Genomic DNA, 13,937 nt, shown 5'->3' with positions numbered 1-13,937 from the left:
ACTAGAGACTGTGCTGCTAATTCACAATGCAAAATATTTCCAAAGTACAAAAAGCCTTTCTTAAAAAAAAATTGCAGACTTGTAAATAATTTTGCTTTGTTTTAATTGATCAATTTTAGAGGAGCCCTTCCCTACTCCAGTTTTTTTCCTTTTCATAAGATGGTCATCATTAAGTCATTTAAGTGGAATGAAGGTCAGGTTTAAGTGGAATGAAGGTCAGGGATGGAGGTGAATCCTTTTAAGTGTAAGATAGCAATGCTGGCATGAGATGTTTTAGGGCAAACGTCGAATCTATTCCTGGTACAGATATACCCAGGAGCAGGGTATACCTATCTATTAAGCCGATCATGTGGCATTACCAGACAGTATTCTGGTTTGTAGTAAACATGGAGGAAGAACCATCCAACCCTGAGAAATGACGTAAATGGCTCGAGGATTTGTGTCTGGTCTTGTGCAGAGTTGGGTAGCATGTCCATTTTTCTCTCTCATATCGTAACTTAGCTTTTAGCCTGGTATCAGGAATCTGACCAAAAATTCCAAAATGCTGAGCGAAAAATGGAAGTTTTCAAGCAGGATAAAGAAAGGCCTGCTATCCCAGGGGTGTTGACTGCAGGGAGTGGCTTTCTGGCAAAAATGGGCTGACTTGAAAATGAGGAAGAACCGCTCATTCAAGAGTTTTGAAGCTAGTCTAGGTAACATGGAAGACCCCATGAGCAGAAATCAGCCCTTGGACCAGCGACCCTTCTTTTCCACTCGTCATGGGATGTGGGTAGCACTGGCTTCTCGAGTGTTGTTGGAGCTGCACTCGTCCGGGCGAATGGAAAGTATTCCATCACACTCCTGACTTGTGTCTTGTAGAATTCAGGCAGTCAGGGGGCGAATTACTCACCTCAGAATTCCCAGCCTCTGAACTGCTCTTGTACCCACAATATGTATGTCCAGTTCAGTGTCTGGTCAATGGTGACCACCCCCAAAGCCTGGGAGATGGGGGTGCACAAAGTACAAAATGCCAGGGCCCATGTGTTGCGGCACCCAGGCTCAACTCGCAGCTTTTGCCTTTACCGGCAGCACTGCCCCTCTCTCAAGTGGCCGCCTCAGGTCTTAATGTGCTTGCACACAAGTGCACAGCGGGCATGCTGCTCTGGGACAATTTTCCAGTGTTCGAGATCTAATTGGCCTGGAGCAAGAGCCCGTGTCCATGCGGCCATTTGCATTCTGTGTGGTGTAGTCCACTCTTAACCACACTCTTCCCCACCTACTAAAGGACTGCAGGAGTTGCGTTCAGGTCAAGATGGTGGAGCAGTCCAGGAGGCCAGGGAGAGTGGCATCTGCAGCAGAGAGGCCTGGGGCAGCTGAAGTGTTATTTATGGCCAAGAGGAAGCACGTCTTGCCACCTTCAGAGCTGGCCTGAACTCAGCGATACAATTTCTAAACCTTCTGGACCTGAGTTGTGTGTGAGAGAGTGGGTGTGCGTGCGTAAGGGAGAGCGAGAGTAAATGAGTTTGTGAAAGTGAGAGAGAGAACCCCGAGACTGGGAGTGAGCTGGACACATACACACACACAGATTGCTGGTGTGGGGACACACACACACCCTCCTCCTCCCCAAAAACCCACTGACACATGAGGCTGGGATAGGGGGAAAACTCAGGTTGAAAGGCAACCCAGTTATTCTGAACCCACTTTTGTATGAATTCCACCTAGGCCAGTTCGGAATGTGAATCACCAGAGGAGAATGCAAGATCATTGTTAGTTAAACTCAACTCTTTAGCTTGGCCTCGGTACCCACCCCCTTTCCTTGTGACCAGGACTTGGTGCATAGTCTGTCTCTCTCTAGCTCCGTTTCTTAAGTAAAAAGGCAAAAAAGGTTTAATTAGTTAGTTCTGCTACTTGGCAATTTTTAAAACAGTCATTTTTAGTAACCTCTCACTTCTTAAAATTATCAATTCATTGCTTTGACATTGATTTTTGTATTTTCTTCATACCTTAACTTTTTTTTTTGAAATTCATATTTAATGTTGCGCCAACCCAGATCTCAGGCAGCTGCTGCTGGGTTTCTTGCAGGGAAATGAGGGGCTCACTGGATGTTTGACTGCTTTTTCAGGGGCTGGCAAAAGGGAAAAAGGGATTATTTTTGCTCCAATTCAAACAGGAGATGTTGCAAATGCTCAGCATTTCTGGCAGCATCTGTGCAGAGAGAAGTAGTCAGTGACCCTTCATAAGAACTGTGCAGATCGTGGACGTGAAGTGTTGACTCTGTTTCTCTCTCCACCGATGCTGTCTAGCCTGCTGAGTACTTCCAGCACTTTCTGTTCATATTTCAGATTTCCAGCATCTTCAGAACTTTTCTCTCCAGGCTGGACATTTATAAGTGTGGTTAGTTTCACTTTAAAACAAGAAAATATTGATCACTCAATGCAAAGTGTAATTTTTCTGTTAACATGTGGTTAGAAATAGCACATTATTCCAGGTGAATTGTTTGGTGCTAATTTACTGGAAGATTTAGCCATTTTTAAATTCGTAAATGAAACCAGGAGTCATGTGCCAATAGAGTATGTCACTGTTCAAGATATTCTCAGTTGTACATGGGATTGTTGTTTGTGGTGCTCGTGAGGTTCACATCTTTTGGATGCTGCTATCTGGATATCGCATAGTTCCAAATTCAAGGAAGTGGAGCCGATTGCATTATACAAACATCCAAATTGTGTGTAATTGTCTGACAAAGGTTATCTGTCAAAATTGTCTGACAAAGCCGTGGTTACAAATGCATCATATTGAAACCCGAGCTTTCAATGGAACATTATAGTTAGAGGCAGAGTGTACAAAAGTCAAGAAGTTTTGCTAAACCTATACAAAACAGTTGACCCCACTGTGACTAGAGTTCCCACTTCTGGGCACTGAACGATATGAGGGGGAGGATTTGTAGTGGGAGGTAGTGGGGAAGACAAGGGACTCATTAACAGGAAAAGGACCAAGGCCCACAATTTCCCTCCCTGGCACTGACCGCCTCCACCCAAGATGTTGATGGTGAGGGGATTTCAATGATGGTAATGCCACTGAAATGTCATGGGGAGGTGGTTAGATTCTCTCTTGTTTGAGATGGTCATTGCCTGGCACTTGTGTAGCATGAATATTACTTGCCACTTATCAGCCCAAGCCTTACCTTGCTGTATGCAGGGATGGTCCTTTTATCATCTGAGGAGTTGGAAATGGATCTAAACACTGTGAAATCATCCACAAACATCCCAACTTCTGACCTTATGATAGTGGGAGGGAAATTGATGAAGCAGCTAAAGATGATTGGGCACTGCCCTGAGAAATTTTTGCAGTGATGTCCTAGGACTGAGATGATTGGCTTCCAATAACCACAACCACCTTCCTTTATGCTAGGTATGACAGGCAGTCGAGAGTTTTCTCCTGATTTCCACTGACTGCAATTTTTCTAGGGCTCCTTGATGCCACACTCGGTTAAAATGCTGCAAAGACAGTTACTCTCATCTCGTCTTCCTGGGTCTTTATGTCTTAGTATTGCATCAGGGTAATGGATAAGATTTGGATTTCTCTAGTCCAAATACAATGAGCTGAACGACCTCCTTCTGTGTTGTAAGCTTGGATGGTCCTTCAGTTTTTTCACAAGACCACCAATTTATCTATTTAAAAAGCAGCAGAAAGTGAAAGATCACCAGTCCAAATGAATTTTTGAGGAAATAAAGCAATCCTGCTCAAAAAATTTGAACATTTATGGCAAGTAAAAATCATCAACTAATAGAACTTAATTACAAGAATTTCATATAATACTTAAAATTAAACTATGACTGCAAACTTGAGAGACACAGATTTAAACTGGGGAAAGGCAACCTTAGGATTTGCATTAGTATTTTCTTCCTCACTCAAATAATAAGCAAACACTTGGTGTGGACTTCCACATGGAGCAAGTGAGACAAAAACCTTGGATTCACTTATGAGGCAATTGGATGCTATGGTTTGGGTGATGGATGGGGAGACTGGAACTCTGCTTTTGCAGTGAGCGGATGAACCAGGGTGGGCTGGATGGTCCTTCTCATCTTTCCCTACACTACGGCCATGAGAAATGGTCATTGCCTTATTCAATGCTGGTCATAATCAACCCATGTGAAAACGCTGTTAGTTATGAATGTGGAAAAGTAATTCATACACTGCAAGACTTCCTATTGGAAATACTGTATAAAATAAAATCTGTTAGACAGTTCAAGCACTGCATAAATCGTTTCAATGCCCTGATAATCCTCAGAACCAGAAAGGAAATGTGTACAAATATACAAATGTTCAAAATGATCCCTGATTCAACACCAAGACCCAAACAATGGACTGGTGAAAAGACTGCTCTCAGATGAGCTAACGACTGATTTAAAGCGCACTTGTGGAATTCATCACAGTAGCAACATTCGTTGATTCCTTTTTTAAAAAAAAGTAGGAAAATACACTTGTGTCTGGCAGCACTTCTGGAGGCAGAAGTTTAGGTCTGTCCAGCAACAAGCAGACTTGTCGCAAAGTTCACCATCAGTCCTTTCTCCTTCATAGCATTATAACAGAGTCGTCAGATGAATCATCAACATATGGAATATCCCCGGACTGGGGTCCAGTTGTCGGCAGTGACGCTCCATTATTTTGACCAACTCTATGCAACAAAGGTGTTTTTACATCTAACGTGTCCAATTGCTCTTCAGACACCCCAGATATGACATATCTGTCTTTCATATCCATGGTTCCATGAATTTCCACAGTGACAGCAGTTTCTGCAGGCCCTGGACTACAGGATGCTGCTTCATTGGAATAGCAGAAGTCCACAATGGAGAGCTCAGGGTCTTCAGTCAGATGCCTCTGCTCTTTAGGCATACCTGTATTGACGTAAATAATGTCTTCTTTGCTTCGAACTTCAGGCAAACTCTCTAAAAATTTGCTGAGAAACACTTTTAAATTGGTAAACGTAGGCCTATCTACAGGATCATTTCGCCAACAGGAGTACATAATTTCATACCTGAAAATGAACAGACAAAATTGCTTAAGATTTTAAGTAAACGCCATTTTTGGCAATATACACTTATTCAGTCACACTGGAGAAGGTAGTCCCAATTGGTGCAAACTGCTTTAGGGCCATTTCTAAATTTTGTATCTATCTTAGTCCAGCACAATTTTCCTGCTACCCTCATTCGTTTCCTTTTGTAACCGAGAGGATATTAAAGCCCCAGCTGTGGATTACAGGCCACTGTTTCTTGCTTCACTTTGTTTTCCCTTCTTTTTGCTTTAGTGGTGTCCTGCACTATGAATCGTGGCTCTTCAACAAGGTTACTCAATAGAAGTATTAGCTTGACCCAGTATTTGCACTCGTGTCTTTGCATCGGAAGGACTGTGAGTCAAGCTCCACTCCAGAACTTGGGCAATTAACTTGGACTGATACATCTGCGCAGTACTGACGGAGCGATGCATTGTCGGAGGCTAGATCTTTCAGAAGAGTTGGTCATTTGGATCTGAATTGGATTAAAAAGGGGTAGAAAGTTCCACGGATGCTTTGACCAAAATTCCCTGCTGAGCCAGCACCACCAAAACAAATTAATCGGCCGGTCATTTCATTTGCTCTCTGTGGGACCTTGCCATGCTCAAATTGGCTATCAATTCCTGTACTGCTAAGATTTTGTTTATTGATTGCTAGATGTCATCAGAATGGATAATGGGCAATTAGATGTCTCAAATCTCACACACCCAAAGTTCAAATTTTTAGGGGAGGTCAACCCCCAATGACAGGCCAGAAGTGGGCAGAGGGGAGGGGGGCAATGCCTCCTTAGTCATTTGAGGGAGCCCCAGCCACATCTTAGGTCCATCCTTTAGGGGACCAGAACTTACTTCAAAGAGCTGCCAGGCAATTGGAGGGCTGGCAGTTCTTCAGACCCAGCAGCACCGCCGGAAGCTGTGGCCAATGCTGGGACTGCACCCAGCCAAGGGGTTGCAGCAATGGACACCGCCCTCACAGTAAGGCAAATGGGGTGAGTGATCACCAGGGCCAATCAGGCAGGCCATGCGAGGTGGTGTCAGGGAGTCAGTGAGTGCAGGGATGGATCTTTCCATGGGGATAGCCATTGCCACCCGGGAGATCGTCCAGGGCCACAGAGTTCCCAATTAGGAGAGCCCTTCTCCCATAGAGCCCGTAGAGGCACCAGCAGGGTTCACCAGGTGGTCTGCCCATGTGCCAGAGGGCCCACCCACCACTGGCAAAATGCCAGTGGTGCAGGAAGATGCTTTTAATTGGCTACTTAAGTGGTACAATTGGCCTCTGGAAGGGCAGACAATCTGCCACCTTCCCTGCTGCTGGCAGAATATCACAGTAGCAGGAAAGAGATGGGTACTTCACCCCCAGCCTTCCCTTGGCAATTTACAGGCATGGCCCCGATCCATCTCCCAGCCCATCCCTGGAGGGCTGGTAAAATCCAGACCCTAGTGTCCAGGAATGTCAGAAAGAAGCACTGATTACAGAATTAGCACTCCAGTGTTGTAGGCTCCTCTCTGGCTGATGCTCCCTTTTGACAGTAGCCTTCTGTTAGCAGTGCCAGGTTCTTGAATTTGCTTGATCCTCTCTGAATGATGTTAAATTTGAGTCTCATCTTGTTGGCTGCACTGCACTTTGGGCAACAGGAATAGAAACTCTAAATGCGTCACACATTCTTGGGAATCTTTTAGTGAACCAAAATTCTGACAACCTGCAGGTTTAATGGTGGTCAGTTTACTTTTCTGTAAAAACAAAAGTTCATGCCACAATTGTGTGAAATACTCACAGCTCATCCAAGCAGTCTGAAGGCTGTTTCAACCTGTGACCTGCTTGCAGATAGTCATAAATTTCATGATTCTGTACTCCTGGGTAAGGGGTCATCCCTCGGGTAACTATCTCCCACATTGTAACTCCAAAAGCCCACTAGGAAAAGACAAAAGAAGGTCATTGAAACAGTGTCATGAGAGAGTAGTTCACTTTACTTGTAAAACATAGACAGATTTTCTCTATTCCAACAAATGGGTCAAGTTTCCTGAAGATGTGACTCTTCAACATTCAGGAACATACAATGGTATCAGTTATCACACTATAGTCAAAGGAAACTTACCCATATTAATATAATTAAAAGATAAAATTGACAAAGATTGTATTTATTTGGCCAACAAGTTTTGGATTTCCAATGTTAAGACCAATTGTCATTTTATACCCCATTACATAACAACATGAGAACACAAGAAAGATGAGCAGGAATAGACCGTACAGCACCTGATGACTGCCCCGCCATTCCATTTGATCATGGCTGATCTGCCTCAACTCTGATTTCATGTCCACTCTCATATTGCTTGATCCCCCGAGAGACCAAATATCTGTCTCAGCCTTGAATATATTTAATGATGAAGCATCCATAATCCTCTGGAGTAGCCCATTCCAAAGATTCACAAGTCTTTGAGTGAAGAAACTTATCCTTGGATTGCTCCCCCAACTGTGGTCTAGATTTCCCAGCCAGGAAAAGTAACTTCTCAGTATCTACCCTGTCAAGTCCCTTCAGAATTTTGCATGTTTCAGTGAGATCACTTCTCATTCTTAGAGAATATAGTCCCAATTTATCCAGCTCCACATCATACAACAACCCTCTCATCCCATGAACCAATCTACATTCGTAGAGACATTTATGGCGCAGGAGGCGGCCATTTGGCCCATCGAGTCCATGCGGCTCTCCCCAGAGCAATCCAGTCAGTCCCGTTCCCCCGCTCCATTCCCGTAGCCCTGCATCTTTACTTCCTTAAAGTACCCATCCAATTTCCCTTTGAAATTATTGATTGCTTCTGCTTCATTCACTCTCATGGGCAGCAGTTCCACGTCATTATCTCTTTCAAGTAAAAATGTCCTTCCTCGCATTCCACTGAATCTCTTGCCCAAAATTTTAAATCTATGCCCCCTAGTCCTTGTACGAGCAGCTAATGGGAACAGTTTTTCCTCGTCTACCTTATCCAAACCTGTCATAATCACTCTATCAAATCTCCCCTCAATCTCCTTTGCTCTAAGGAGAATGATGCCAACTTCTCCAAAACTAAAATCCCCCAGCCCTGGAACCATTTTAGTAAATCTCTTCTGCATCCTCTCAAGGAACCTCATATTCTTCTTAAAGTGTAGTGACCAGAAGTGGACACTACCTGGTTGGGGACCTGACCAGAGCTTTATAAAGGTTCAGCATAACTTCACTGCTTTTGCACTCAAAGCCTCTATTTATGAAGTACAAGGTTCCATAGGCTTTGCTAACCATTCTCTCATATGTGTCCTGCCACCTTCAAAGATTGATGCACATGCACCTCTGCTCCTGCATACAAAGAATGAACTGTGTCAATAAGTCTATCTTACCTCTCTCAATCCATTCTGACAAGATGCATCACTTCACAATTCTCTATATTAAATTGCATCTACAACTAGCCTTGCCCATTCTGCTAGCTTATCTAATGTCATGTTGCAGGCAATTTGCTACTCCTCCAAGTTTGGCATCATCAACAAATTTTGAAATCCTACTCTGTATTCCAATATCCAAGTCATTTGTAGCAGAAAAAGAGCAGTGGTCCCAGCATTGACCCTTGGGAAACACCGTCTACCATCCTCCAGACTGAAGAACACGCATTTACCACAACTCTGTCCTTAAGCCAATTTTTTTTTTATCCAATTGGACACTGATGCCCCTATTCCATGAGCTCAAATCTATATTGACAACATTCACCCCATTCCCTGCAACCTTCTCTGTTAGCTCATCAAAAAATTGATAGTGAATAATGAACTTTTTGACATCTCCAAGACAAGTATATTCTTCCTCATATATGAAGACCAAGATTGTAAATAATGCTCCAACAGCAGTCTCACCAAAGCTCTTCCTTGTTAGACTTCTTTGTTATTGTACCCAATCCCCTTACGTTAAAGGTCAATACTGCCATTGTTTTCCATACCTGCATACCTATGTTCCTTGTACGAATATACCCAAGCCTGTCTGGACATCAACAATTACAAGTTTCAAGCCTTTTAAAAAATAGTCTGATTTTTCTTTATTCTTACACCAAAATGATAATCTAACACTTTCTCCACCTTATACTCCATCTGCCACCTTGTTGCCCACAAACTTAACCTGTTGGTATCTCTTTGCAGCCTCCTTGTGTTCTCCTCTCAGCTTACGTTCCCGCCCAGCTTTGTATCACCAGCAAACATGGGTACATTACTCTCTCTCTCTCTTAATCCAAGTCATTAATTTATATTGTAAATAGGTGAGGCTCCAGCACAGATCCTGCACTTGTTACTCCACTAGTCACAATCTGGCAACTTGAAAATACCCTGTTTATACCTATTCTTTTCTTTCTCTCCATGAGCCAATAATCTATCCATGTATATACATGTATGTTCGTGGGATATTACTGGCTAGGCCAGCATTTATTGCTCATCCCCAATTGCCCTCAAGAAGGTGGTGGTGAGTTGCCTTCTTGAACCGCTGCAGCTCATGTGTTTTAGGAAAACCCAGTGCCTTTAGGAACAGTGTTCCAGGATTTTGACCCAGCGAAAGTGGAATTACACAATACGTTGTGTAACATTACACAATATAGGGCTCATGGAGTTGGGCATATTAAACTTTTGCATGGAACGTTACTGAATGCCTTATGGAAATCCAAATATACTACATCGACTAGATCCCCTTTATCTACCCACCTTGTTAAATCCTCAAAAAAACGAATAAATATGTCAAACATGATTTCCCTATTGTAAAAGCATACTGACTCTTTCTGATCATACCAAGATTTTCTAAATGCATTGTTACGACTTCCTTAATAACAGATTCCACCATTTTCCTGATGACTGATGTCAGGCTAACAAGCCTGTACTTCCCAGTTTTCTCTCCCCCTCCCACCCCACCCCCAATTTGCCAACTTCCAGTCTGCTGGGATTATCCTAGAATCTATGGATATTTGAAAATCATAACCAGTGCATCCACTATCTCTTTTGGAATCCTAGGATGCAGGCCATCTGGTATTGGGGATTTACTGGACTTCTGTCCCTTAACTTTCACCAATAGTTTTTCCTCTGTTGATATTAATTAGCTTTAGTTCCTCACTCTCATTAACTCCATGGTTACCCTCTATTTCTGGTATGTAATTTATACCTTCTACTTTGAAGACAGACAAAATATTTGTTTAACATCTCTGCCATTTCCTCATTCTCTATAATAATTTCCCCCGTCTCTAACTTTAAAGGGGTTAATATTTAATCTAGCTATTCTCCTGTTTATGTACTTAAAACTCGTACCATCTATTTTTTATATTCCCAGTTAGTTTATTTTCATAACCTATTTAGCCTTTTTATTAGCTTTTTGGACACAATTTGCTGATTTCTAAAACTCTCCCAATCCTCAGGCCTACGACAATCCTTTTAGTCCAAAGCTACCCTTAACCTCCTTGATAAGCCAAGAATAGATCTTTCTCAGTGAGCTTTTGTTTTTTATTGCAATGTTTTTTGTTGAACATTTTGAATCATTTCTTTAAATGTATCTACCATCATTCCTTTTAGTCTATTCACCCAACTAATAGGGTGACCAGATTTTCAAAAGTCAAAACCGAGACGCATTGAAGAGCCTTGGGAAGGCGGGGCTTTGTGATGATGCACAAGTTGGGTGATCAGTGGCAGGAATCTGGGGGATAGGCAGCTGAAGGTAGGTCATGTGATGACATCTCTCTGAATATGATCAACCAGAGATGGTGATCCTAAAGACACCCAATTATTGAAGGCAGCAGTTACAAACCACAGACTTTTGTTTCAATGACATTTCTGCCTCATTTTCTTAAAAAACTGAACGAAGGCTTTGCTGTCACAAGATCCCAGAGTTCTCTATGCTGCTCTAACTTTATTGTGCAATGGTAAGCCCAATGTTCGTTTAGAAGCCTTGTTTATTTTCAGTTGCACAGGGGGCTCTAACAATAGACGTTTTCAGCCAGAAACTGTATTTTAAACTAGCAAACATACCTCAAATGTGAGAGATTTTGTTTGCACCCAGAGCAGCCAGCAGGCAGGCCACGATCTTTCAATGAGAAATTTGGTTGAGCATGCCACGGCTCAACCAAACTTGCCAGCCTTCCTCAGTGCTTGATTGGTGGTTTATCAATGGGCACCATCCGACTAGCTTTTCAAGTGCAGCTTGCAGTTGGTGGACACTGCTGTCAGTCTTCTGTTGTCACCCAGAGGCTGATTCCCTCCCTGCTCCCAGGTGGCTATGTGGTTAATTTATAGTAGGTCATGGTGGTAAATTACTCCCATGACCGTCGAAAAATGAACCCCAGTAACTCCTATGAATTAATCCCAGTGCTTCCCTTGCTAGCCTCCAGCTCTGCCCCACTGGCCTCCTTCATGTAATTCCTGATTGGCCAATTGGATCATTCTGACGGAATGGTGTAGTACTCGGAAAGGAAAATCAACAAGGGCAACTAAAAGCTGACCCATTGAGACCCAATCCATTTATGGGAAAAATAATACACCTCCTGGCACCGGCTCTGGATGCTGGTGAGAAGGATTTCTGCATAGGTGGGATTGTCCTGCCGCAGCCACTTAACGGTCTGCAAGTGGGCAGCATTCCGATTCGCCGGGTGCAGCCGAGGGGGTTCTTCTTTTGAGTTTGCTGACAGTAGATGTAGTGTGAGGTGAAGGGGACGGGAGGGGAAGTGAACAGACAAATACTGAGGCTATGCAGATAAATGAAGTGCTGACAGAAATCTCTGTTGTGGTTCATGTAAAAAGGGAAAAGCTGAAAACTGGGACATTTGAGACATCTCAAGCGAATTGTCAGGTCACCAGGATGTTTAATGAAAAACTGGGACTGTCCTGACAAAACTGGTCACCAAATCAATCAACCATAGCCAGATCTGCAATTACCTATGTTTAAATTTAAGATTCTTGTTTGAGACTACATTGTCATTCTCAAACCTAATATGTAATTCAATCATATTATTATTTTTCCTAGAGGCTCTTTTAATAGGTGATTAATAATTAAAACTGCCCTATTACACATACTAGATCTAAAATAGCTTTACCCCTATATAACAAAAACAAGAATAGTTGGAAAAACTCAAGTCTGACGGCATCTCTGGAGAGAAAGACAGAGTTAATGGTTCGAGTCCATATGACTCTTCTTCAGAACTAGCTTTACTTCTAGTTGGTTCCGGAACATATTATTCCAGGAAACTGTCACAAAAGCATTCTACAAACTCATCTTGCATGCTGCTTTTGCCAATTTGATTTGTCTAGTCTATAAGATGATTTAACTCCCTCATAACTATTACATTGCCTTTGTTACAGGCTTCAATCATTTCTTCCTTAATGCTCTGTGCAATATTGTAACTATTGTTCGGGGGCCTATAAACTACTCCCACCAGCATTTTCCAGCCGTTGTTATTCCTAATTTCCACCAATACTGATTCTACCTCCTGATTTTCTGAACCTCAAGACCCTTTCTCGCTAATGTCCTTACGTCATCCTTTACTATCAGGGCTACACCTCCTTTTCCATTCTTCCTGTATTTTCAAAAGATTGTGTACCCCGGAATATTTATTTCCCAACTTTGGTCACCTTATAACCATTTCTCTGCATTGATAATCACTGTCAACTGTTTATTGCTATTTCAAAACAAAAACAAAAACAGAATTACCTGGAAAAACTCAGCAGGTCTGGCAGCATCGGCGGAGAAGAAAAGAGTTGACGTTTCGAGTCCTCGTGACCCTTCGACAGAACTTGAGTTCGAGTCCAAGAAAGAGTTGAAATATAAGCTGGTTTAAGGTGTGTGTGTGTGGGGGGCGGAGAGAGAGAGAGAGAGAGAGAGAGAGGTGGAGGGGGGGGGTGTGGTTGTAGGGACAAACAAGCAGTGATAGAAGCAGATCATCAAAAGATGTCAACGACAATAGTACAATAGAACACATAGGTGTTAAAGTTAAAGTTGGTGATATTATCTAAACGAATGTGCTAATTAAGAATGGATGGTAGGGCACTCAAGGTATAGCTCTAGTGGGGGTGATTTTTTAAAAAAATAATGGAAATAGGTGGGAAAAGGAAAATCTATATAATTTATTGCAAAAAAAAAAGGAAGGGGGAAACAGAAAGGGGGTGGGGATGGGGGAGGGAGCTTACGACCTAAAGTTGTTGAATTCAATATTCAGTCCGGAAGGCTGTAAAGTGCCTAGTCGGAAGATGAAGTGTTGTTCCTCTAGTTTGCGTTGGGCTTCACTGGAACAATGCAGCAAGCCAAGGACAGACATGTGGGCAAGAGACCAGGGTGGAGTGTTAAAATGGCAAGCGACAGGGAGGTTTGGGTCATTCTTGCGGACAGACCGCAGGTGTTTTGCAAAGCGGTCGCCCAGTTTACGTTTGGTCTCTCCAATGTAGAGGAGACCACATTGGGAGCAACGAATGCAGTAGACTAAGTTGGGGGAAATGCAAGTGAAATGATGCTTCACTTGAAAGGAGTGTTTGGGTCCTTGGACGGTGAGGAGAGAGGAAGTGAAGGGGCAGGTGTTGCATCTTTTGCGTGGGCATGGGGTGGTGCCATAGGAGGGGGTTGAGGAGTAGGGGGTGATGGAGGAGTGGACCAGGGTGTCCCGGAGGGAGCGATCCCTACGGAATGCCGATAGGGGGGGTGAAGGGAAGATGTGTTTGGTGGTGGCATCATGCTGGAGTTGGCGGAAATGGCGGAGGATGATCCTTTGAATGCGGAGGCTGGTGGGGTGATAAGTGAGGACAAGGGGGACCCTATCATGTTTCTGGGAGGGAAGAGAAGGCGTGAGGGCGGATGCGCGGGAGATGGGCCGGACACGGTTGAGGGCCCTGTCAACGACCGTGGGTGGAAAACCTCGGTTAAGGAAGAAGGAGGACATGTCAG

General features: G+C 43.3%; 1 protein-coding gene across 1 annotated transcript in view; it reads right to left on the bottom strand.

Moving 5' to 3' along the window:
* Nucleotides 1-3,713: 3,713 nt before the first annotated feature.
* The window catches only part of mertka (c-mer proto-oncogene tyrosine kinase a), a 144,055-nt gene continuing 133,831 nt past the window's right edge, over nt 3,714-13,937 (bottom strand). The window contains exons 18-19 of the mRNA XM_041187248.1: nt 6,804-6,940; nt 3,714-5,014 (exon numbers count right to left, since the gene is read on the bottom strand). Of these exons, the coding sequence (XP_041043182.1) occupies nt 4,552-5,014; nt 6,804-6,940 (600 nt within the window). The 3' untranslated portion in view covers nt 3,714-4,551. The remainder of the gene's footprint in view (nt 5,015-6,803; nt 6,941-13,937) is intronic.

The sequence above is a fragment of the Carcharodon carcharias genome, chromosome 5 (genome assembly GCF_017639515.1).
Source record: "Carcharodon carcharias isolate sCarCar2 chromosome 5, sCarCar2.pri, whole genome shotgun sequence".
In the NCBI taxonomy this organism is placed as follows: domain Eukaryota; kingdom Metazoa; phylum Chordata; class Chondrichthyes; order Lamniformes; family Lamnidae; genus Carcharodon; species Carcharodon carcharias.
The sequence above is the reverse complement of the archived record's forward strand: the minus strand, read 5'-3'. Positions and strand labels throughout refer to the sequence as shown.